This window comes from Lissotriton helveticus, chromosome 2_1 (assembly GCF_964261635.1).
Source record: "Lissotriton helveticus chromosome 2_1, aLisHel1.1, whole genome shotgun sequence".
Lineage (NCBI taxonomy): Eukaryota > Metazoa > Chordata > Amphibia > Caudata > Salamandridae > Lissotriton > Lissotriton helveticus.
Genome location: NC_136059.1, coordinates 1,592,769,380 through 1,592,795,660, shown reverse-complemented (window position 1 = coordinate 1,592,795,660; position 26,281 = coordinate 1,592,769,380). Strand labels below are relative to the sequence as shown.

At 43.2% G+C, this 26,281-nt stretch overlaps 1 protein-coding gene across 3 annotated transcripts in view; it reads left to right on the top strand.

The window, feature by feature from the left end:
* Nucleotides 1–26,281, top strand: part of LOC144818798 (phospholipid-transporting ATPase ABCA1-like) — a 3,252,877-nt gene that overhangs the window by 1,628,076 nt on the left and 1,598,520 nt on the right. For all 3 annotated transcript variants that reach the window (XM_078676562.1, XM_078676560.1, XM_078676561.1), the window contains exon 21: nt 15,408–15,547. In XM_078676562.1, coding sequence (XP_078532688.1) covers nt 15,408–15,547 — 140 coding nt within the window. The remainder of the gene's footprint in view (nt 1–15,407; nt 15,548–26,281) is intronic.

The window sequence follows — 26,281 nt, the reverse complement described above, 5'->3', positions numbered from 1 at the left end:
GGAGAAGAATGCGTGTTGGACACCTGTCTGACGCTACAATCGGATGCGCCAATGGATGCAGAAACTTTGTTGGGTCCGGTCACGGCTCATGCATTGTGCTGTCCCCAGCGGCTACCAATCCTGATGACGGCATTCGTGGAAACTTCACCACTACGATTGAGGGGTAGTGAGGTTCAAGATGAAAGCAGCATCGATCAGGTACGACCTTCTGTCAGCTATGCTGATCAAAACATCAATGGAGGCAATCATGCTCATGAATGCATGGTGACCACTTTTTCCGAGTTAGTGGAACTCTCACAGGAAGCTGTTGACAGCTTTTTCGACAGTCTAAATGATATGATGTTCTCACCAGAGCAGAAATAATGACTTTTGAACAAAGCTAGCACGCGGCGTTCCAACCACCGTGAATTTGGCCTTCAACTTTAATGATAAAGTAATGTGAACAATTTTTCTTCAGTCTACGGACAGCAGATTTTTTCACAAATCCCCAAAATATTTTTTTTCGGGACACTTATCTTCTGCTTAAAGTAGAAACTATTCTTAGAGAACTAAATTTCTATTATAGGAACTTTAGAGACATTAGCTGCCCTCTGGCATGTTCATGGATATTTTATTTTGTGATGAAATGGTCTCGCACTTTTTCTTCTGTATTAAGAGCCATTTCATGTGTCATTTTCATATCTAATTAATATTGATGTATACATATGCGTGATTAATTAGCATTCCTCTACTGCTTATGTGCATATAGTGCATATGATTATATTTTTCTCGTATATTACATAATTTCATAATTTCAAAATGCATATGGATGTATTTTGGGATGGTACGGTATACACATACGTCACTGTATATTTACTATGCCTAGATTTGTAAACATGGACATAGTTAGCGTGGAGTGGGTGTGATGTATTCCTATAGGTTCTGTATCGATCCCCCTATTCCTGACCCTGTTCTGGTTAACAATTAACTAGCAGCCATCCCATGATGCAAAAACCGTTATCTGATTAAGCCACACCACGGCACAGGAACGCGTTATCTGATTAGGTCATAACGCTTGCCATCTAATTAGGCAAGCACTATTCCTACAGCCCCTGATAAGGCATACGGAGTTCTCAAAACAAATCAAACCTATGACAACCTGGGAAAATCCCTGCGGCCATTGTTTTGATTTCACCGAGAACTTCAGTAAAGAATGTGCTAACGACCAGTTCGTATGACATCCTTATTGACGTATCTATGTCCATCCTTACGTCAATCTCGGCACCTTACAGGTATAAATATTACCGACATTGCCTTAAGCAAACACACGCGGTGGTGACGAGATCGGAGCAGCGAGACTTGCCGAAGAGGCCAGCACAGAGCGGACCCCGCTGGCGCTGCCCCGCCTTCCTGACGCGCTGAGAACGAGACGCTGCTTTCTCCTGTCGAGAAATCCAGCTCCGGCGCTTCCAAGCAGCCCTTGCAGGCAGCCTGGAATATCGAGACCAAAGACGAGAGATACCAGCCCTCAACCATTCTAGATCTCAGGTACAGAACTGAATAACCCCTTACAGAGAATTCTTGAGTCAGTCACTTGGCAAAACAAACTTAAATTAAACTGCTACTTATCTACTCCCGCCCAAGTATTTATTGAACACGCCCGTCTCTTCCTTTTCTCTACAATCTGGTGAAACTAAGAATGCACTGAACTGACTGAGTAAAATAAGTTGTCTTTTGTTTTCACACGACTCTAGAGATACACTCTTGATTAGGGGAGAGCAAAGTTGTCATGTTCTATGGTTGTCAGAAACTAAATCCCTTCTTGTCTATCCAGGGAGGTTCAACTCCTCCTTGCCTATTCGAGAAAGTTTCTAGTGAACTCTGAGCTAGCTGGCAAACCCAAAACTTTAAGTCTAATATCGTCAGTAGAAGACCTAGTTAACCTCCGTCCTAGGTCTATACTATTGAAGGTATTATTCCAATGCGCAGAGCCTATTGGGATAATAGGAACTACACTACAGTCATGAGTTACGCCTTTCGTACGCTCATGACGAGCTGAGCTCGTCATGAACCGCGGGTTTTCGCAAAAGTCAGCGCACAGCGGGAAAACGCGTAGCGCGCATGGGGTTAAAATACATTCCTGTGACAAATGTCCAGTTGAAGAAATACTAAAGTTCACATAGTAGTAGGGAGCTGTAGTTCTTTCAATGAAATCTTTACCTTCACTTTTAATCCCCTTTAAATCATAAGGGGGCATTTGATATCAGAATTGAAAACTATGTAAAGTACTTTAGGGAGGACCAGCATTTTGTAGAAGGAACCCTAAAATACATTTTCCTTTGCTATCCCCTCTAATATACACAATTTGAATGCATAGATTTTTGAAGACCAGCAGTGCCCAGGAATCTAATTTGCTTTAAAGGTGCAAACCCGTTACAAACAGATGTAGCTCACACCTACACAGCTGTCTCTTTAGTCTCCCTAGTCAGAAATGAATCAAACCCAGTGTGGCACGATCAGCCTCCAGAACTGGTTTGGGGTAACCAAAGAAGAGGGTACAGCTCATGACCATGGGCACACATCAGGGTGTGCACACAGGCTTGCTACAAGGGGAGAAGTGTTTCCCCATCTTGGATTTATTGAGAGTGGCTCTGTGGAACTGTTTACAGTTGTACACACTAGAACAACTGCAAACGTGGGTAGGGTTACACCTCAGAGTCACTCCTATCCTAAAGCTAATGTCAAGCATACATATGACAGTCCCTGGCACCCTCCTCAAAACACTCTTGATCTGTGACAGAACAGATGAAGGGTTCCATCTGCTGTTTGGCACCTGTGAAGGTACCTGAAGGGCCCGTCCTGCTCCCAGTTGTAGCCAGGATACAGAAGATTACTTTAAGGTCCAGCAGCTAACCTCTTGTGTAATCTAAAGGCCCACAAAAAGCTGCAAGAGACCTGGGGGGATATTTACAGCAAACTTTCGGAGCATGGTGTTACACCAAAATTGGTAACACCGCACACTAACTTTTTTTAAATGAAGGGGTGCTCCGTATTGACAGAAATATGGCACACCACTGTGTTTTCCCTAGCGCTGGGGGTAATTAAGATGGCTTGAGCCAGCACAGGCACCCATGTGTCATGTTGCAAGGGTGTCAACGCTGTATAGGTGATTGTTTATGTGCAGGAAGGGACACCTTCCTGCACATAAACAATCTTGAAACGGGGTTTGCTCTTTATATGTGTGCTGCAGCACACATGGAAAGAGTGAAAAACAAGGATAAAATATTTTCTCCTCGTATCCCTGGTCTTAGTTTTTGGCAGTGCCACAGCCTTGTAAATATGGGGTAGCATCAAAAAGAACTGGCTGTTACAGTGGAACTCCCACTGCAACACCCATTGCATGCCCCTTTCACGCTGAGTGAAAAATTAAAAAGGACCTTATTTACAAGGCGGAGTTAAGCAGCATTAAGTGACTTAACGCCGCTTTGTAAATAAGATGAAGTGGTTATTGCCACCAGAACTTCGCTAAAAGTAATGTTCTGATGGCAATATCCACTTGTAAATAAGTCCCCTTTACTCTGAGGAGCCCAGCTGACCAATCCCAACTGGAACTGAATTTGACCCCTTGATGACCTATGCTGAAGTGAGTTTTGACCTTCAAGTGCTGTTCCTGACGTCCATGGGCCCTTTTCTTTGTGAAAGAGTACTACTCCTCAAATCCCTGAAAATCTTGGGACTGGAAAGAAATTTGGACTAAAAGCCACTGAAGGCCTGGGACAAACCTGCCACATGTTAATCCCACCAAGGTGCATTGCTGCTGGGCTAAAGAAGCTGGAGCATCTCTGGAGCAGCAAATCCTATTCAGGCGAACCTTGCCTAAGAGGTGTTTGGTCTTGTAGAACCCTCTTTGAATTCTGCCTGCAGCTTTGCCCCTCTGGAGGATTCCAAGCTCTGAAAAATAGGCTTTGCCCAATGATAGAAACCTTGATTGGGCAAAGGCACCAAAAGTATCCGGCCAGCGATAAGACTTCTCTGGGTGTGAAATTTAAATTTCTCCAAACCAACTTTTTCCTGCTAAAGCCAATAGCTTCACTGGCACATCATCCAAAGTCTATTTGACGTTGTGGAGCCCTCTTCTGATAAACTACCTATCTACGTTGTATCCTTTCATTAAAAAAAATATGTATAATCATATAGCAAAATAGGAAGCACTAGATATCAAGTTTGATTTCTGTACTTATTAAGGAATATAGCCATCTTTCCAATATTTACACTTTTCAGGCTTTAGCCACTACAACAAGTTTCAACAAACTTGTTGTCCTCATTACATGTTCACAATATTATACATTTATCTATGTTAATTACCATTAAAGAAGACCTCAAAGCGAAATACAAAATCAAAGCAAAGTACATTTCATATTTGTCTCAGATGACAAAAAAGGAATCATTTGTTGGTCATTAATTTAAACGTACCTAGTGTTGCGTAAGAAAGGATGTAGTGTAACTCAGTCCAGTTCTGTTCAATAGTCTTTATTCAGTCATAACAATGACAACTAAAACACAGAATTAAAAATACATTGTACACCATGTAATTTTTCAAATTCAGAGGTTATTAGAAAGGCTTCACACATCAAATTAAAACAAATTTAAAACATTATTAAATATAATTTATACATTCATTTAGCAAATTGTATAAAATTACTGTATTTGCACCCCTGGTGACTAGCACTCATTTCAAACTATTAATGATTTCATCAGGGTTAAAATAAGTGTTCTTATGAAGCATGCCTCCTCCTCAGTTGTATTGCAGACAAACTTGGTTGAGGACAGAGAAACAAATTGTAAGAGTATTTAACCATTTTAAAAAGATCAACCCCTCTTGGTGCTATGTAAAGTTCTTGTGCTTTAAAAGTATCCATAAGAAGTGTCGTATCAAGCTAGTATATAAGGTGAAAAAAGAGTATAAAAATGTGCAGTCATTTGTAGTGAGAAGTTACTGCATCGGCAGCCCAGAGAAGAATCAAACCAGGAGCCAGAGTTAGGGAAAGCTACCAAATAAAGAAATTGAATGTAACCTAACCCTCTTGAGATCTGTGTTCTGGTTATTCCACCCAGGTTAAATATTCCTCTAAGGCAGGCATTGTGGAGATAGGCAAATAGTTAAGAACTGAGGTTCAATTCCTTGACCTTGTGATTCTGATCTCTTCATTTATCATAATACATTTTTCTTCACATATGGCCTTCGTTTGGAGCCCGAAGCTATTTGGAAAATCAAAAGTTAATCAAGCCCATAACATTAAAGCTTTTCTTAACATATGCCAGTTAAGGGATAGAGCATCTATTGTCCAAATTCACACAGTCACTCAAAATATCTCTCGACATACACAGGGGTAGTTGCACATTGGCCCCTCCTGCCCCTACCTAGTCGATCCCCGTTCCGTCACGGCTGTTGTGCCGCTTGAACGGAGGGACGCGACTCCTCCCCTCTCATTTCCATTAAAACGCCAGGAGTGATCAGCCGCGCTGGTGTGAGTAGCGTGAGCTTGGTGCTGGGAGTGAGAGGTGATTCATTTTTGTGAGCTGACAACAGTCGGGTTGACTTAAAAAACGCTACCTTTTAACATTTTGTTAATTTGTTGGGTCTCACTCGGAGCCTCTTATGTTTTAAAATTGCGTGTGTGAAGTTGATTGCCAGATCTCATACACAGTGGTAGTTGCACATTGGCCCCTCCTGCACCTACCTAGTCGGTCCCCGTTCCGTTACGGCTGTTGTGCCGCTTGAACGGAGGGATGCGACTCCTCCCCTCTCATTTCCGTTAAAACGCCAGGAGTGATCAGCCGCGCTGGTGTGAGTAGCGCGAGCTTGGCGCTGGGAGTGAGAGGTGATTCATTTTTGTGAGCTGACAACAGTCGGGTTGACTTAAAAACCGCTACCTTTTAACATTTTGTTAATTTGTTGGGTCTCACTCGGAGCCTCTTATATTTTAAAATTGCGTTTGTGAAGTCGATTGCCAGATCTCATACACAGTGGTAGTTGCACATTGGCCCCTCCTGCACCTACCTAGTCAGTCCCCGTTCCGTCACGGCTGTTGTGCCGCTTGAACGGAGGGACGCGACTCCTCCCCCATCGTGTTGCCTCAGTTCCGGGACCCCTACCATAAAGGGAGATGGGTATTTGGCTGCGCAGCGGACGTGCGCAGCGGGCACGACGGCGGCGCGCCAAAGGCGCGCCAAAGGTAAGCCCGTCGGCACCCGTCCGCGACCGGACCGCGACCCCGGCCAGCAACGCTGTCCGACTGGGGGGGGGGGACAATAGAAGGTTCATCTGGATTAGGGAGGACCTACTTGCGCTGAACCCAGCGCTGCCTTGCACAGCAGCTAGAGCTGATCTACTGAATGTTTCTTTACCACGGGTTTGTTTGCAGTGTGGGAAGTCCTTTGGTTTACCTAAGCCCCTAACCTCTATAGACTCCCAGAGCTGCAGCTTCAGAGCGGGCCTGCTGAACTGTAGATCTCTGGCCATGCATGCTGAGGACATCTGGCTATTGCTGGAAAGTGCAGAGTGGGATACCCTGTTTCTGTTCTGACAGAAACATGGCTAAAATGATCATAACATGACTACCATTGCCCTAGCAGTACCACAAGGCTTCAAAATGTGTTTTTCCAATCGAGATGTCGATAGAAGAGGGGGGGAGTGGCCCTCATTTATAAAGACCGGTACAGGCTCACGTCCTCGACGCAGATGGCGATCGCAGGGGTGGAAGGATTGCACTTTTGCCTCCAAATTAACCCTCAACAATCTCTGGCGGGCTTAGTTATCTACCGACCCCCGGATTGTTCAGGGGTTAGTTCAACGGAACTCATGGACATTTTTGTCCAATGCTCTCTACTTCATCCGCACTTTATAGTTTTGGGAGACTTCAATGTGCACGCTGACAGTGCTGATTGCCCTCTAGCGGCGCAGCTGATTTCTACTCTAAATGCTGCGAATTTGTCATTGTTCTCCACTGGGCCCACACACATAGCGGGTCACTTGCTTGACCTGATATTCTCCAACATCAGTGATATGTCAGTGGAGGCACCACGGCCGCTACTGGGGACAGACCATGCCCTAATCCCTTTTTCTGTTACATCATTGGGGGTGGGGAGAGAGGGGGGCAAACCTGCCATCCTTCAGAGACAGTGGAAAAATCTGCGACCAGAAGTAATCAGTCCAGCCCTGGCTCTGAATCCCTTAGCCCTAACCTCCAATACCAACGTGGACGCCAAGACTCTGAATCATTGGATAAGTGACATGGTGGAGGCCATCGCCCCGGTCAAAGGAACTAGGTTTCGGAGGGAATCCCCCTCGGCCCCCTGGTTTTCGGACGATCTGCGAGCAGAAAAATCAGCCTGCAAAAAGCTAGAGCGTCTGTGGAGGGTGAATTATGAGGACTTAGCAAGAGCCCATTATCGAACTGCCATCCGCAAGTTTCACAAATCACTGAAACAGGCAAAGAAACTTTTTTTTGCCGCCTCCATTCAGCAAGCAGACCACTCAAGTAAAGAAGTTTTTAAGATAGTACAGTCATTTTTTAAACCTAAATGCATTGAGACGGAGGTTGTCCCCTCAGGATCCCTCTGTGACAACATATCGAAATTTTTCTATGATAAAATCAAGAAGGTGTACGCTACCTTTTCCACACCTAGACCCACGGCTAAAGTGGATAGGGCGGAGGCCAGGGACCCCCTGCCCACCCTATGTCAATTTCAGACAATCTTGCTCCCGGAGGCCCTTCATGAAATAAAGAAATGTAAACCTGGGTCTCCGGATGACCCATGCCCCCCTAAGCTTTGGAGTGTGATGGCGGACTCTATTGCACCTGTTCTCCAGCAGATTTGGAACGCGTCTATTACCTCGGGCGTGTTCCCGGACTGCTGGAAACAGGCTACACTTCTCCCTTTGAAAAAGAAATCGAATAGGGATCCGGAGGATCTTAGCAATCTACGTCCAATTTCACTACTGGCAGCGCCAGGCAAAATGCTAGAAAAATTGATCCAGCGCCAACTGAATAGGTTTATGGAGGATAATAAAATCTTGCATGATACGCAATCGGGCTTTAGGGCCGGTTTCAGTACTGAGACCGCCCTGATCGAGGTGGCCGAGTCAGTCAGGTGGTCCCTGGATTCAGGGGCATCCGCTATGCTGGTGCTCCTGGATCTATCGGCCGCCTTTGATACGGTTGACCACGGCAGGCTTCTGCAGCGGTTGGCGGAGGTGGGCCTACAAGATATAGCGCTTGGGTGGCTGCAATCTTATTTGTCTAACAGGTCCCAGAAAGTGGCGCTGGGCGCCTTTGTGTCCAAACCCAGGAGGCTGGACTGTGGGGTGCCTCAGGGTTCGGCACTCAGTCCTCTGCTCTTTAATGTGTACCTTGCCCCGCTCTTCTCGTTAATAGCTAACTGGGGTGTCACGGCAATTTCATATGCCAATGACACCCAGTTAGTTTTTCCCTACTCAGAGGTGTCAGAGGCGGCATTTGCTAACTTTAAGGGGTGCTTTCGCGATATAGCTAGTTGGATGAACACCAATAAATTGAAGCTGAACGCGGGGAAAACAGAGGTCATCTTCTTTGGGAAGGGGCCCCTTCCCTCTGCGGATCTTTGGTGGCCGACAGAAATGGGCCCGGCACCTACCCCCAGCACTAAGGCCAAAAATCTGGGGGTGAAGTGGGATGACAGCCTTTCCTTCCTACCCCACATCCAACAGGTAGTTGGAGGTTGCTTAAGCAAACTGAGGAATTTACGGAAATTCCTACGGCTCCTCCCGGAAGGATGCCGAAAAACGGTAATCCATGCTACGGTCACCTCTAGGCTGGATTATGCCAACGGCCTCTATCTTGGCCTTCCAAAATACCTGATCCAACGGCTCCGAACCGTTCAGAACACGGCGGCGAGGCTGATAAAACACATCCCGTTTAAACAGCATGTCTCGCCGCATCTGCACAGGCTACATTGGCTACCGGTAGCAAGTAGGATTAAATTCAAGGCTCTGACGCTGGCCTTCAGAGCCCTACATGGAACATGCCCTCTTTACTTAAAAACTCGACTCCCGAGATACGCTCAGGTGAGACTCCTTCGCTCAAATTCCCTGCTTCAACTTCGCGTCCCACGAGTCAGACGGGCTCGTTTGGGGGGGCAGGAGCTTTTCGGCCAGCACTGCAAAGCTGTGGAACACGCTGCCACTGGCCCTGCAGTGGGCTCCTTCCGAAGCAATCTTTAGGAGGTTGTTAAAAACCTGGCTTTTCCAGGGCTAAACACCTTTCCTTTCCTCATTTTCGCTGCCTTTCCGCTGCTCACTCAGCGCCGGGACGCCTCTGGTTGAGGTAACTGCACGCGCTCTACAAAATTCTGTATTAATATTATTATTATTATTATAAACCTGTTTGTGGGGTACACCAGATTTTAACCCAGAGTAAAAGGGGGCCATTTTAACTTTGTCTTCCAAATAGTCCATACCGAATTCAATGTGGGAGTTGAAACTTGGGGTCAATTTCGGAATGGCCAGTAACCAAAAGAGGACTTTGTTTTCAAAGACCTGCATTCAAGGTGTTATTTCATGACCCCACACACCTGCTCCATATGTTCCCAAGCCCCCAGACATTTAGATTGATATAGCTAAACCATCTTTTTAATTGACTTGGGTCCCAAGTTTTTTGCGAATCAAAAAATAGATTCACACACTACTCCCATTTTCTGTATTCTCTGGCTAGTCATGCCACCCCATGACAATTTGCTTCAAACAGGATACCTAAATAATTTAATAAATAATTACAATGTAAAATCTTAGTGATTGGTGTCTCACCAATAAAGAAAGGTTTTGGTATTTTTGGACTGCGTGATAAAAAAAATGGTTTCTGATTACTTACTTTTAAACTCTGGCTGGTCATAAAACTATTAAAACCATTTAACAGTTTCTGGAGGCCATTAACTGTTTGTGAGAATAAAACCTGCTCTTCCACATATAAAAGAACTGGGACTGTTCGAGGGGCGATTCTAGGGGTATCATCACTATATAAACACAGGGCTTTGTCTGGGGTAGCCCTCTGGATAACATTAGTGACAGCAGTTCAGTCAATAAATTCACTTAGCCAGAGATCATCCAAAAAGAGTGGATCAATTTATGGTTCCATGTGGTTGGTCCTTGGGGTTGGTCGTCAGGAGTAAACATTTTGGGGAAGTAATTTACCTTTTCCTGTTCTAAAACATGACATACAATTCCATTTATTGGGCCTCTGTAAAGAATGGTCTGTTAATAACCTCCCAAAAGAGTCTACTATCTTTTTAGATGTGTCACTTTATCTAGATCTTCCCACTCTTTGTTCCTGATGTCCCTTTTCCTGGTTTCTAACGCTTATTTATAGTGATTCCTGGCTGATCTTACTGTCTCTCTAGTACGCATTAGTGTGTTGGTGGCTTCTTTAAGGGCTTTTAAAGCTGAAGTGCAATTTGGATTGAACTTGTGTATATTCTTTAGGTGGCATGTTTTTACTTAGTAGTTGGGCAACTGTGTCGCAAATTGCTCCGTACCTATCTCGAACCTTACAAGGGTCAGCATTAGATGAAAGACATCAAAAAATATTGTGGCGAGTCTGCAACTAAGTCTTCGAAGAATTTATTGCGGTCAATACAATCCCATTTTATCCATACTCCCTGGTTGACGGAAAAGTGAACTGGGAAGTCTGGTGAGCCACTGGCGCCCACGCGCAAATTGGTATCAAAACATAAAATCATCGGATTGTCTTCACTCATAAATTAATAATTTCTGTGTGAGATCTTTAGAAATTAGTGCAAAATCAGTCTTGCCGTCCTTACCTCAACCTACATATATGGGCACGTGGGTAATATTTTGACTAATAAAGTCAGATGAAAATGAGTGTAACTCATTATCTTTTTCCAGGCCGGCCTTATTTTAGTGTGCCATACCGTTTATTGCCTGTAGTTGGGCTTGTTGAGCTTTTATCTAAAGTTTGACAAGGATTAGATAAAGGCACTTTATCAGGCATATAAAGGTAACATCTCTCTATTGATAATGTGAGACTCCCAATTCTGAAAATACATAAAATGTATACCTTAAATAGGACAAAAGGTGATCTATTAAAGACAATGTCCGGGAAGTTATCAATATTGCCTATTTCACGTGTTACTTCTTAAGAATTTGTTATTGCTCTAGTCGCAAATCTGTGACTTACTATGATGACTCATTTGATGGTATTCACCTCCAAACCTACAACTCTAAGGATTCATTCAAGGGATCGGAAACTATTAGGATAATCTTGGTTGAGGTTCAGCAGAACTGCTTGTGGCCCAGACTGTGATATTCATTGGGTTGTATCTTTTATACTAATTTCTTCACGGCTGTCTGAGGTGGAAGAAATCTCACATACAGGGCTGCACAAAACCCGAAACATATGACCGTGGGCTATTCTAAAAATTGGCTGGTAAGGGTGACAATATATGCGGCACATGTTTTTCAGATGGGTATTGGTTGCGGTTCTTAAAAAATTAAGAATATGTTAAGAACACTATTCAAAGGAAAAGGAAGATCTCAAATCAGGATTGAGATTCTGAGCAAATTGCAAATCATACAACTTTACATAATGTCCCAATAGAAGACTAATATCAACGCTTGCCAGAATGTTCTAATGAAATTTCTTCTTTTTTGATCAAAATTGTATTTTTAAATAGTGTAGCTGTAGTATGCCTAAAATATGTTGGAGCTCTTTCCTATATCACTAAAGCTGCACAGATTTTTAGATTATGTGTTGAATGTATTCATCACTCATGAGCATAATCGTCATTTGTAAGAAAATGAGAACGATAAGAGCGGTTTAACAGGCAAGCATTACTACATTTGAAAGAACTAAAACAGTAAGCTAACAGTGTTATCATGCAATCAATATCAACTTTATTTCGGCCAAATTCCATAGAAGCACATATCACAAATACAAAGGTAAACATTACAGCAGCTCAAAACGTGGGAAGAATAAAAAGAAAGCACCAAACGGACAGTGATCACCTTGATAAAACAAGACAATATATCAGAGCAAGGAATAAAGATCACAATATTTGTAAAAACAATGCAGATCCACCAGGATGTTATGTTAGTACTATAAAGGCAGCGAGTGGACCCCAATAATCCTGATAAATTAAGATTTAAAAACAAAATAGACAAAGCATACATGTGAGCAAAGACACCTATCCCTGATGGAACAGAATAATCATTCATGCTGTGTCTAACAATTGCATATCACCTGGCTAAAAAAGATTACAAAAAAGCTAGTCACCTAACTGAAACCATATGAGGAGAGGGGTCCCATTTCATTCTATGCCTCCACATGTATAATAGAAACCGGAAGACTGCAAAATCTATTGGAAAGATTACGTTAGATCTTTACATTCTTAAGGCAGCTGGGTGGTCCCTAACCCCCAAGTTGGGACATAGAGGGACAATCCAAACCCACCTATGATGGAAGTACTGGGGGCAAAAAAACATGACATGCTCAACTTTTTTCTTGATCCCTGGACAAAGGGGCAGCTCATCTCCAGCTCGGTAAGGGAACACTGCCATCTCGCCCTAAATGGCCGAAGCACCAAGGTTCCAAACCGAAATGTAATCTGCAGTGTCCTGGCTGCCGGAGGCTCAAAATCATCCATGTACTCTTCCAAGGAATGAACATCCTTGAATTCTAAAAAGACTGCAGTCAGAGGGCTCAGGTTCCCATGCGTATAGAAACCTTCATCAATACGTCTCCAGTTCAGGTTCCCAAACCTATAGAAACATTCATCAATATATCTCCAGTAAGTTGTTGAACAATAGGCTTTGAGACCCTACCCGCTGTTCCAGATGGGTCCAGAGGGTCTCACAGCCGATCGTCAATAGACATTGATTTATTATATTTTAGCCAAGCAATCTTGCCAACCCCACAGCGCTTTCCTATATCTTCAAGACCCGTCCTATAGTGTGTCAATTTGGCAGTGGACCAGTTCCTCCTCCAGTACATCAACGGTCCAAGTCTGACCCTAGGAGCAAGAGATCGGATACCCAAGTCTAACTGCAGGGTTATGAGAGGGGTGCTAATCGGCATACTGATCAGTACATGTAAAAACTGGTTCTCCACTTTTGCTGCGTCATTTCCATTGTCATGCCCCCAAAGTTCACCACCTTATCGTGACCCCTCCCAACGCCTGTGAGTTATAAATCTGTAGTGCTGGAGTAACAGGAGGGAAACTGGAGCCCTGAACCGCTCTCAGAATACTGCCTGTATAGTGTTCCAGACTGAGTTTACTCTTCTGGATCTGAGCAGACCAGCTAAAGAAATCATTTCAAGTGAGTCCCAAATAGTCAAAGGAATGTACTTTCTCCGAGGAGACACTGTTGTAAACTTGATGCAGCTGAGTAGTGGGGCAGGAATTTAAAACCATATACTTGGTTTTACTAATATTGATCTCCAGCCCTTTCTGCCTGCAGAACACAACAAACTGATCGAGCAGATGTTGAATGTCCATGGGTGAATTCAAGATCAGCAGGGTATCGTCCACAAACAGGAGTGCCGAGATTTACCAGTTGCCCAAGATCGGAGCATTGTTTTTGCACTGTTCCAGAGAAATTAGTAAGTCATTGATGAAAAACAAAAAGAGTGCTGGAGCTAAGAGACACCCTTGTATCACTACCTGGGACACTGTAATATGGCCTAATAACTCCCTGGAAGAACCACATCTAACCTGGGCATAGTTGTTCATGTGGAACCTTCTTATTATGGCCACAAGATATTTCTGGACACCCATGTTAGTCAAAACTTCCCAAAGTGCATCCCTAGGAACAAGGTCAAATGCTGACCTCAGGTCAACAAAGATGACATACAAATGGCCACCACCCATCTTAACATATTTCAAACAAACAAGCTGGGAGTTGAAAGATCTGGTCGATAGTACTGGTCCCAGCCCAGAACCAAGCTTGAAGGGGAGTGAGAACATGTGTAACCTCCATTGCAGTTCCCAACAATGGCCAGCAGAACAGTGTCCTGTGCGGGGAGATTCAGGGCAGCGCTTTATATCGCTATGAAAAAGTCCTGCCCCCATAAAGATGTTGCCGCCTCCTGGCGCTAAAGAGCCTGGGACTTGCAGTCTCCAACAATGGCCAGCTGAACGGTGTCCCATGTATCATGTGATAACCTTCATTTTAGAATACTGAATGGGAAATCAATATATTATAGCCACTGATATTGAAAATACTTCTATCTGGTTTTAACTTACTTGCATGAATCAAAATGGTTATTTAGATTTTTTATTAGTGGAAAGCTTTGTTGAATTATTTTTTTTATAAAATGTGCTGCTAAATTAAGATATTACAACCATTTTAATTATAGTCCTATTATTAAACCCTAACATTGACCTAGTTGGTCAATGTTCAGTGTCCAGTGACATTCGACTCTTACTGTAACATATACGACTATCTTTTTCATTCATTTGCCTCTAACCTATCCAATAGCACTTCTGGCAGCAGGTTTGCATTGTTGTAATAGCCTGTGATTCGTCTTCTCTGCACCTGAAGGTAGGCTTTACACTCAAGGTAGTAGCCTCTATATCTGTCTATGAATCATCATCTACATGTTGGTCCTTCTGGTTGATTCCCATCTACCTGTCAATCCATCCATCCATCCATCCATTGATGTTCTTGATCTATATTCTTATCTATCTCTTCGCAGTCTGCCATTCTTCCAGTCTGTCTGTTGTCAGCCTAATTCTTTCTCTAGATAAATGGATGGCAGTCTCGTCATCTTTCAGTTAGTCCCTAGGATCGTTCTATTGCTTGGTTATACTTTTGTTTGTTTCTGCCTCTATCTCCATTTTTGACTTCACCTCTGACCGTCGTATTGCTTTGTTGTTATGTTATGTTAAATGAAGCTTGTATAGCCCACTGACACCAAAGGTTTCCTGGCACTTGGAGACAGAGTGAGTGAGGGTAAGGCATGGGTGACGGAGTTTAACCAAGGGGGGGGGGGCAGGTGAGTTTTGAGCGATTTTCTGAAATTAAGAAGGGAAGGGCTGGATTTGATGGAAAGAGGGAGGGGAGTCCAGAGACCGGGACCCAGGTGGGAAAAGCGACGGCCACCACATTTCTTGGTTTTAGCTTTGGGGGTGACTAGCAGATGAAGATAAGCTGATCGAAGGTTGCGCGTTGGTCGATGTGGGATGATTAGAGATTTGAGAAACACGGGACTCGTTTGTTTCTGTCTCTTGACTTTCTCTATGTTTTGTCTTGCTGCTTGAGTAATCCCCTGCCTGTTTCTGCTCCTTTTAGTCTTTCAGGTTGTACCTCTGACCAACTGTCTATCAAGCAATAACTACAGGATCTGTCTAGAATTTAATTGCACTCTTTTTTACAGGCTTACAGTGGAGGAACACATTTATTTCTATGCCAGATTAAAAGGATGCAAGTCATCACAAATGAAAAACGATATATATTGCATGATTCAGGATATTGGATTGCCACACAAACGAAAAGAAATGGTGAAAAATCTTTCAGGTATAGTACATAGCATAGGAACCATTAAATCTTAAACTCTGTAGAGCAATATTTGGAGAAACAAAATTGATACAAGTACGCTTTAGATGTATTTGTTAAACAGTGCGAGTTTACATATAGTTGCATGCTGTATATAAATATCTTGTAGTTTAATGTTTCTTTTACACAATAATTACTCCCTTCAATAGGGTATCTTCAACACCCTCAGCCTTCACAACCGCTGTTTTCAAAGCTTGAAATAGTTACAGTATGTGTATGCTCCTTTCTTTAATATATCTTAAATGTCATCTTGAGACATAACAGAATCAAGATTGGCCTACCATTCAAACGAATAACTAGTAACCAATTACTAAAATGTAGGAGTTATTGAAATGGCCTTAGCAATGTAACATGTAAAATGATGTATCCATGCAAAGAATTCTAAATCTGAAATTGTACATTTATACAGAGAATTGATTGTGTGTTACGACATACAATCTAAAATGTGAAATGCAGTTTTCATACATACATAATACTAGTTCTGCTGATTCTTAAACGCAAAAGGCTTGACACACATAAAGCCAGGCAAAACCAGTTCAGAGATGATAAAAAATGATATCAGATCACAGTGTTGATTAGTGTAGGGCAAAACAATAACACCTTCCTCCCGAGGGACCTTAGGAGCTTTGTCTGTGATTTTATGAGGTGAAGCAACATTTTTCACATTTGACCTTGTAATAAACACTAAATCAAAATGTTCTGATTTCCAATCACTGCTACAAAACATATATTTGTTCTCCGGTACATGTATGATCCTCTTCAGAAACAAAAAAAATATATACCCTGTTCTCTCTTCCAGTGTAATCTAAGCATTTGCAGAACCCGTACATTTTCCCAAGAATGTATCAAGTACTTGCAATTCTTTTTCTGCTGTTATTTATTGTTACTGCGCTAAAAAAAAACAGACGTACACCAAGCACCTCGGACAATGACGAAAGCATACATTTGATCGCAAAAAGATGTAATAGATTTTGTCCAGACCTCGTGATACACCATCCCATAAGTGATGAACAGTGCCAAATAGTTTTCCAAACGATCGCCATTTAAATTCTTAGCGTTTCTTAAATTTAAATTAATTAGCTGATCCTTTATGCATTCCAATCTGTATTGCCTGCTGCCACTCGATTCTATTGCTACAAGATCAATGTGACACCACGCCTTTATTTCACAGCCGGATCAACGTGCAACCTATTGTGACTATTGTCATGACGCGATCAGTCTTGTCATTCTACAACCTCTCTTGGCTGAGGATGCCACCTATGATCCTCCCACTGCCAAGAGAGTAAATGTCCTTTTCTCAAAGAGCAAACACAAGTCCCTTATTTTCGGGTAAGTATTACATCTAACTTGCTGTAGGTCACAGTAGAGTTATTGCACTAAGTATGCATCCCAAATAAATGATTGCAGATGAAGAAATATGTATTAGATACATTTGGGCACTCAGAAATGCATGCTAACACCAGAATCGTCAGCTGTAGATGTAGATATATGCCTAATAAGAGATTGAGGGTTTTCTGATCAATCTTAGAAAAACAATTATAGTTATCACCAATATAAATTAAAAGGTCATGCAAACAAATAAATCAAACATGTTTGAACAATAGTTAACAGAATGATACAAAATTAACAACAGGTAAAAATGTACCACCTTCTGAATGAAACAGTTTTTAGTACTGTTGAAGTTTGTATAAAAACACACAAGTTAAATCCTTTAAATCTGTAGAAACATACAGCCATTCTAGAATCACTGCCCCTGCATACTAATAACAGGCTGAATTAAAACTTGTGATTCCAAATTCATTAAACAGCAGTCTGGGCCTGATTACGAGTAAATCGGCATATTCCGATATATACATATAGGTTTCAGCCTGCAGCTTTGCCCTGCTGGAGGATTCCAAGCTCTGAAAAATAGGCTAAGTCCAGTGGTAGAAATCTTGACTGGGCAAAGGTGCCAAAAGTATCCAGCCAGCGAGAGGACTTCTCCAAGCAAGACATTTGAATGTGTCCCAATCAGAGCTTTTGCTGCTAAAACCAACAGCTTCACGGGTACCTCACCCAAGGCCTATTTGATGTGGTGGAGCCCTCTTCTGATAAACTACTTAACTACATTGTATCTTTCCATTCAAACATAAAACATATACATATAGCAGAGATCAAGTTTGATTTATATTACTACTAAGAAATATACCCATATTTACACACGGATCGGAATTATGAGTTGGGACCTATTTATTGCCTTCGATATTATCGTTAAATACCTCACCCTCGTTACATTTTGCCATACCAAACCTGCCAAAATGTAACAGGGAAAATATGCACCGTATCTACTGTACCATGAGAATACCAAAATCCACGTTATTCCCCAGAACTTGTAATAAGTGCTAATCATTTCACCCGATAACTAACATATCTTATTGTAATGCTATTTATCAGGTATATAACCTATACTCTTAATCAGGGCTTTATACGCTTTTTTCTAAAAATAGAGAGAGGTGGGCAAATATGAAATAAATGTTGATCCAATTTAAGGTTGAAAAAGAAGCAAAACACTGAAGTCAATTTGTATGCTCTGCGTCTGACTAAATTTCAAAAATGCTAAGCTATATTCACTGTTTATACGCTTTCATATTACATCACTTATACCAACTGAAAGCAGAGCATTCATAAGAAATCTTATGACATTGCAAATCACATTGTTTGTGAGAAAATAGCGCATGGTAGAATGGCGAGTTATAGTTAATGTAGTGGGGCTATGAAGTTCAACAAATGGTATACAGAGGTGTGCGAGTTATAATAATTTGAAGGCGCTGCGTACATTTTTAATTTAGGGTATCAGTATAACTTTAGAATAAAACTGTGTTTCAAAACATAGAGTCCAATGTCATCGAGTGGAGTGTCATTAAGTGTTGTACAGTAGAGTGGAGAACACTGTTGTACAGTGTGGTGTTGTAGAGTGTAGTGTAATCGACTGGAGTAGAGAGGACAGGGGCAGAGTAGAGAGGCTCGGCGTAGAGTTGAATAAAGTGTTATAAATAGGAGTGGTCTTGTACAGTAGAGTGGATTGATGTGTTGTAGAGTGTTGAACAGAGTTGTAGTGTGGAGTAGAGTGTCTTACATTGAAGTGTAGGGGCATAGATTGGGGTAGAGTGTTATACAGTGTAGCATGTGGGCTTAGAGTAGAGTACAGTGTAGTATAGTGGCATAGACTGTAGTAGTGTCTTGTACAGTGGAATTTTACAAAGTGTGGTACAGTGAAGGGGTGTGGATTGGTGTGTTGCACAGTGTCACAGAGTGGGGTTAAGTGTCATGCAGTGAAATAGAGTGAAGTGGAGGCCAGTGGAGTTGCTTAACATACAGTGGAGTCAATTGTTGTGGAATAGAGTAGCTTGGAGTCAAAAATAGTGGTCCGACGTAGCATAAAGTGGAGTATAATTTTGCAGAGTGGAATGGTGTGTCATACAGTTGAGTGGACTGACATGTTGTAGAGTGTCAGCAATTATTGTAGAGTGGATCACAGTGTTGTACACCGGAGTAAACATATTGTACAGTAGAATGTGGTACAGTATGATAGAGTGGAGTGGCATAGAATATCATACAGTTGAGTGGCATACTGTAGTGTATAGTGGAGTGGTGTAAAGTGCATATAGTGGAGTACAGTGCAGTAGAGTTAAGCAGCATCTTTGTGTAGAGTATAGTAAAGTGTAGTGGAATGACTTAGAGGGTGTTGTACAGTTTCATAGAGTATTATACAGTGGCATTGATCAAAATATACTGCTGTAGACTCACATTTACAAGAGTATATTGTTGCACAGTCGAATGCTATACAGAGGCTCATAGTGTGGTAGAGTGGAGGGACTTAGATTGCTATTGAGTGCAGACCGTGTTGTTTAGTGGAGTACAGTAGAGTGGTGTAGATTGCGTCGGCATAGAGTGGAAAATGGTAGAGTGCAGTGGTGTACAGTGGAAATACATACACTGGAGTGGCGCGCAGTGGATTACCATAAAGTAGAGTGGTGTAGAGTGGTGTGAGGTACAGTGTAGTAGAGTAGATGGGATTCATGTAGAGTGGAGAAGTGCACATTAGAGTGGCATTTACTGGGATAGCATAGAGTGGAGTGGTGTAGAGTGGAGTGGCGTAGAGGGGAGTAGCATAAAGTGGAGTGGTGTAGAGTGGAGTTGCATACAGGGGAATAGGACAGAATGGAGTAGAGTAGAATGGCATAGAGAGAATTGGGATAGAATGGAGTGGGTAGAGTGCAGTGAGGTAAAGTGGAGTGCAACATAGTGGAGTTGAATGCAGTGGTATAGCATACAGGAGAGTGGAGTACAGTGGAGTAGCCTAGAGAAAGTGATGTAGAGTAGGATTGCTACACAGTGGACTAGTGTAGAGTAGTGCAGACTGTAGTGGCATAGAGTCAAATGGCATACAGTGGAGTGCGCAGAGTTGAATAGCATAGGGTGTAGGGGCAGAGTTTGGAGTAATGTTGAGTGTACTGGCTTACAGTGGAATAGCATACAGTGATGCAGCAAAGAGTGGAGTGGCGTACAAAGGAACTGTTATATTTCATATAGATGCCCTAATATAGGCAGGGTATGACATGCCCTAATATAGGCATAATCTTTCATCTATATTAGTTGCCTATTCTCCACAATAACAGGCGCTGATGGCTGAACCTTATCTAGACTGTGGTGTGGGTAAAGAAGGAGGGTTTTTCCCGAACAATGGCCTCCTATAGCATCTTCTATGTGCTCACCCAGTATGATTAAATATTCATAAGAGTTCTAGGAAACCAGACAGGGGCTAGAATCCACCTGCATAAACATCTACGTGAACGGTTCATCCCATACGTCATCTTCATACCCAGTAATGGCTAACACAAGACACAAGGGACAAAGGTACTCCATACTTTTCTGTATAAATACTGCACGTCTTGCTATCAGTAGTGAGAGGAAACTTTCAGGCCGACACACTGACACACTGACCAGAGATGCAGTCGCTCCAGCTGACTGGGGTCTAACCAACCCTTGCGGGGTGTCTAACTCGAGACCAGGTCGAGGTCCCACACTCTCATTATTCAGGTAATGGGGTTTTACTAAATCCTAGTGGGATTCTTGGCTCTTTCACACCTACTCACATGCCTGGTGACTTAGGTACATCTAGACAGGCATCGTAGGAGTATTCGCTTTATTTTATAAATGCATTTTATATGCATGTATATGTTCATAACTATTACAAAATGGTAGAACTGTACTATTCCTTTTTATTCACTGTACTATACTTATTGTAAACATGCTCGACTGTTTCTTCTGTGTAACTCCCCGAGACCAAATGAGCAAGCACGAGTGACTGGACGAAGAGTTGTACATTGTTTCCACGAGTCCGAGAATCTAGTGGCACGTAGAGCTCGCTAATGCAAACACGGCTAATATACGCGGTGGGGGTGCTCAGAGTCAGTCTGCCACGTATCCCACAGTGTATGTTATCCAAAAATGCAGGTCCTGCAGGGGTACTATAGGAACTACACTACAGAACAGAGTAGAGTGAAGTATAGTAGAGTGAAGTGGTGCAAAGTGGAGTTACGTAGAGTGGTGTGGCATAAAGTGGAATAGCTTAGAGTGGATTGGTGTAGAGTGGAGTGGGGTAGAGTGCAGTGGTATAGGGTGGAGTGCCATAGTGTGGAGTGATGTATAGTGGAATGGCATAGAATAGAATAGCATAGAGTGAAGTGGTGTAGAGTGGAGTGATGTACAGTGGAATAGTGCAGAGTGGAGTGGCGTAGAGTGGAGTGGAGTGACATAGTGAAGAATGGCATAGAGTATAATAGCATACAGTAGAGTGGTGTGAAGAAGACTAGCATAGAGTGGAATACGGTATAGTGCAGTGGCGTACAGTGGAATACCTTAGAGTAGAGTGTCGTAGAGTGCAGTTGCGTATAGTGGAGTGTCAAAGAGTGCAATAGCATACAGTGGAGTGGCACAGAGTTGAGTGGCTTAGAGTAGAATAGGGTAGAGTGGAGTGGCGTACAGTGAAGTTGCGTTCATTAGAATAGCGTAGAGAGGAGCAGCATAGAGTGGAGTGGCATAGAGTGGGGTGATGTAGACTAGATTCATAGAATGGAGCGGTGTGAATCGGAATAGCATACAGTGTAGCGATGTTGAGTTGAGTGGCACAGAGTGAAGGGGTGTAGAGTGAAGTGGCGAAGAGTGGAGGGGCACACAGTGGAGTGGTATACAGTGGATTAGTGTACAGTGGAGTGACACACAGTGGAATGATTCAGACTGTAGTGGCAAGGAGTGGAATAGTGTAGAGTGGAGTGGCATACCGTAAAGTTGCGAACAGTTGAATAGCATAGAGTGTTGAGGTGTAGAGTGGAATGGTGCACAGTGGAGTGATGTAGACTGGAGTGGCAAAGACTAGAGTGCCATAGAGTGTAGCGGTGAAGAGTCCAATATTGTACATTGGAGTGTTGTAGATTTGAATGGAGTGTAGAGGGTTAGAGTGTGTTGGTGTGATGTATTACACCCTAGAGTGGAGTGGCATAGAGTGACGTAGAGTGGAATAGCATAGTGTGTTGTGACGTAAAGAGGAGTGAGGGAGAGTGTAGTTTCTTACTGTGGAGTAGCATAGAGTGGAGTGACATAGAGTGGAATAACATAGAGTGGAGTGGCATACAGTGGAGTGGTGCCAGGTTGAGTGGCTTAGAGTAAGATAGCATACTTTGGAGTGGTGTAAAGTGGAGTTGCAAAAAGTAGATTTATGGTAGAATGGAGTAGCATAGAGTGAAGTGGAGTAGAGTGGATTGGGGTGGAGTGGAGTGGAGTAGCGTACAGTGAAATAGCATATAGTGGAGTGGCATAGGGCAGAATGGCATAGAGTGTAGTGGCAGAGTGGAATAGCGTAGAGTGGAGTGGTGTAGAGTATAATAGCATACCTTAGAGTGGTGTAGATTCGAGTAAAGTATAGTGTAGTGGTGTACAGTTGAATAGCACAAAAAGAAGTTGCGTAGAGTGGAGGGGCGTAGAGTGGGGCAGCATAAAGTGGAATAGTATGCAGTGAAGTGGTGTACAGTGGAGTGGCGTGCAGTGGAGTGGCGTAGAATGGAATAGCGTATAGTGGAGTGGATTGGAGTGGTGTGGAGTCAAGTTAGATACATTAGAATAGTGTGGAGTGGAATAGCAGAGAGTGGAGTGGTATACAGTGGAGTGGCATACAGTGGAATAGCGTCCAGTGGAGTGGTGTAGCCTGGAGTGTTATAGAGTGGACAGCATAGAGTGACGTGACATACAGTAGAGCTGCATAAAATGTAATAGTGTAGAGTAGAGTGGCATATAGAGTGGAGTGGCAAACAGTTTAGTGGCAAAGACTGGAGTGGCATAGAGTGCAGCAGTGTAGAGGGAAATAGCATAGTGTGGAGTGTTGTAAAGCGGGGTTGAGTGATATAGGATAGAGTGTATGGCCCATACTATGCTGTGAATTGGCAAATGCCTGCCACCGGTCATGATCGTTCAAACCCACTATTTCCTTTTCAACCTATTTACAGCCGATTTACCACCTGCCCTAGAAACCTGTAACGCGCACGCTCCACGCTCCACGCTTGGGGGGCAAAGCGCTGCCTAGCTTATCCTACGCAGACGACGTGGTCCTGGTCAGCCACACTAAAGTAGGTCTCCAAAACCTCATCAATGCACTGCATGGATACGCCGAAGCGAACCTGTTAGAAATAAATATTGACAAGACCAAAGTTCTGTCTATAAATGGGAACAAGAAGCTGCACACTTGGTTCCTTGGAACAAAGGTTGTCGCAAATTGTTCAGAATACAAATATCTCGGAATATTGTTCGATAAAGGAGGTCGCTTCTCGAACCAACTAGAGGCAATCAAGAGGAAAGAGATGCTGATAGCTACCACGCTTAAACAGCTTAAGTCGAATCTGAATGGTCCCACTCTTCTCCCACTGCTCTGTGTGGCACAAGTTAAGCTAGAGTCATCTATTACATACGGCAGTGAGGCTCTAAAAGGCATAGATGCGAAACTGCTGGACACAACCATTGCAAAGGCCTACCGACTTCTCTTTAATCTGCCCACCTACACCTCACAAGCCCAGATCCGGTTAGAGTTTGGACTGACCTCCCAAAAGCTTGCAAGAAGAGGTTCCTACATAAAGTGCTGGCAGAAAATAAAGAACTCGCCAGAAAATTCACTGAACCATCTGCTATGGCTAGACCTAAGCAGCTCTCTTCAACTGCCGGCGAAAACTTTCCTAGAGGAATCCCTGACTGTCACAGGTCTAAAAGAACTATGGGAAACTCCTTTACCGCATGTGCAATTCAAGCGTGTTGTAAACAAGAGCATAAAAAGACAATCGCACTTGGAAGATAAAGCGACCTTTTCACAATGGCGACACGCATGGATGACTCTGTCCACATACAAATCGCCTGGGTTACAAGCATACTTTGGTCTGGGGTATGGCAGGAAATCAAAAGAAGCCTTCTTAAAACATAGGCTAGGAATTCTACCCTGTATTCCGCATTTGCAACCGTAGCTGAGAAGGGACTGGGGGACAAAATGCAGGCTGTGCGGGGCAGAGTATGAAGACTTCGAACATCTACTATGCACCTGCCCAAGGCTGAAAGAGGAAAGAGTAGCCCTGTTAAAAACTGCCTTCAATGAACTAAAAATCCGCACACGCAGACAAGCGGTTCTTGCTTGTTTCGACCCAGGCCTTCCCCCATTAAATGGGAAGTTGGTCAAATTCCTGAAATGTCTGGAACTGAAACTAAAAAATCTGGAAGATGGCACCAGACCGGATTAGTTGAATATTGGCCAAGACACCACACTTGGACCTCACACCCGCACCAAACTGTTTTAATCAAAGTTCTCTTGTTTTAAAAATAATATATTTTTCTTATAATCTTTTATCCGAAGGTATGAGCTATCAATGTACTTTTGTAATGGTTTTAATTAACCTAAAACAATAAAAATTATATATATATATATATATTTCCTGTCTGGACCGTACCTGACCATCAGCTCAAGGGTCATACCTCAGTCGCTAATGCCTCAATTTTGATATGCAATGGCCAAAGAGCTCCGCTAGCCCCAAATGATCAACTCCCTCCCCAGGAACCACTCTCCATCACCCTGGACCCCAAGGACCTACGCCAAGGCCCCCCTTCTCCGCTCGCTTTCCCAAAACAACCTTTACCCCATTCAGACATGGTTGCGCTCCTCAATGATATATCTCCCCAGCTGCATCTTCTCACTATTGAACTACATGACCTGAAAGCCCTCTCAAATTATTTTTTCCCCATGATTAGCTCCCTCCTCACTTCAGCGAACCTGCCCAGAGTCTCCCCTTGCGTGAGTGAACGCATGAGCCAGTTTTTAGCCCCCTTCATCTCGCAAACCATTCCCTTAGCTAACGCGCCCTCCCGCCGCAGAAGATTTGAGACCTACCTGGCGTCCAATCAAATCAATGACCTTCACAACTCTTACTCTACTAGGTCCAACTCCAATTTGATCCCACCAAGACAAATACAAACCACCCATTCCAACCCGTATAGAGAACCTTTTCACAATCTTAGAGTGATTAATAAAGACAACCTCACGAGAGTGAAGGTCATCCAGACTCCATCCCACACTAATCCACCATGACTTAAGTGTGTACTACTCAATTGCAGGTCAGCCAGTAAACACACCTCCGACATCTTCGACCTCATCCAGCACATGTATTTTGACATTATTATCCTCACTGAAACTTGGCTAAATCCCGCCTCCTCTCCTATCTTAGACCTCCTAATACCTCCTACTCACAACATAATTAGGCTAGACAGAGCTCGGAAGCTGGTGGGGTGGCCTAGCCAGTATTCATAGGAACATACTCTTGATTTCTCACTTGGAGTCCCCTTCGCCCTCCTCCTGTGAATACCTTTATCTCAGCATCTCAAGTAATAACCTGCCGATTTGCAAACTTCACACTTTTTATCACTCCCCTTCATCAAGCCACTATTGGAAGTCATCTCTGGCAATGTCGACTCAGCCAAGTCCCAAATCTTCCTTGGTGATTTCAACCTTCACTGATCGAACCCCAATGACCAGGGTGTATCCTGCATTAAAGCATTTCTGAATGATCATGAGCTGATCCAGCACTGTGACCAAGCATCTCACAATAAAGCAGAAACACTAGACCTCATTATCACGAAAGGGCAGACCATCACATTGGATACCATTACCCCTTGCGAATGGTCCGACCACCATTGCATCCTCTTCTATATTAACAGGGAGGCGTCAATGAGGAAGACTCCGCCAACAAAATCAAAGATCTGGTAAAGGGACCTCTGATCAATATACTCAACTGAACTAGCAGCCCACTGTAAATTGGCCCTCTCCTCCCAAGCTAACTTGGTTGAGGTGCAGTTACTCAGTGACTCCTACAATTCAACCATCTCCAACATCATGGATGACATTGCACGATTACAACAATAATATCCAAATAATGGTACAACGTCAATTTAAACACAAAACGGCGCAACGTTAGGGCACCTGAACGCTCCTGGAAATCCACACCCTCCTTGGAACAACTAAAACTCCTTAGAGATGTTAGGAGCTTCTATAACAAACAAATCAAGAGCGCCAAGGCAGACTATTTCAGACACCAACTTGATCAAGCTGCAAACAGCCCCAAGAAAAGTTTA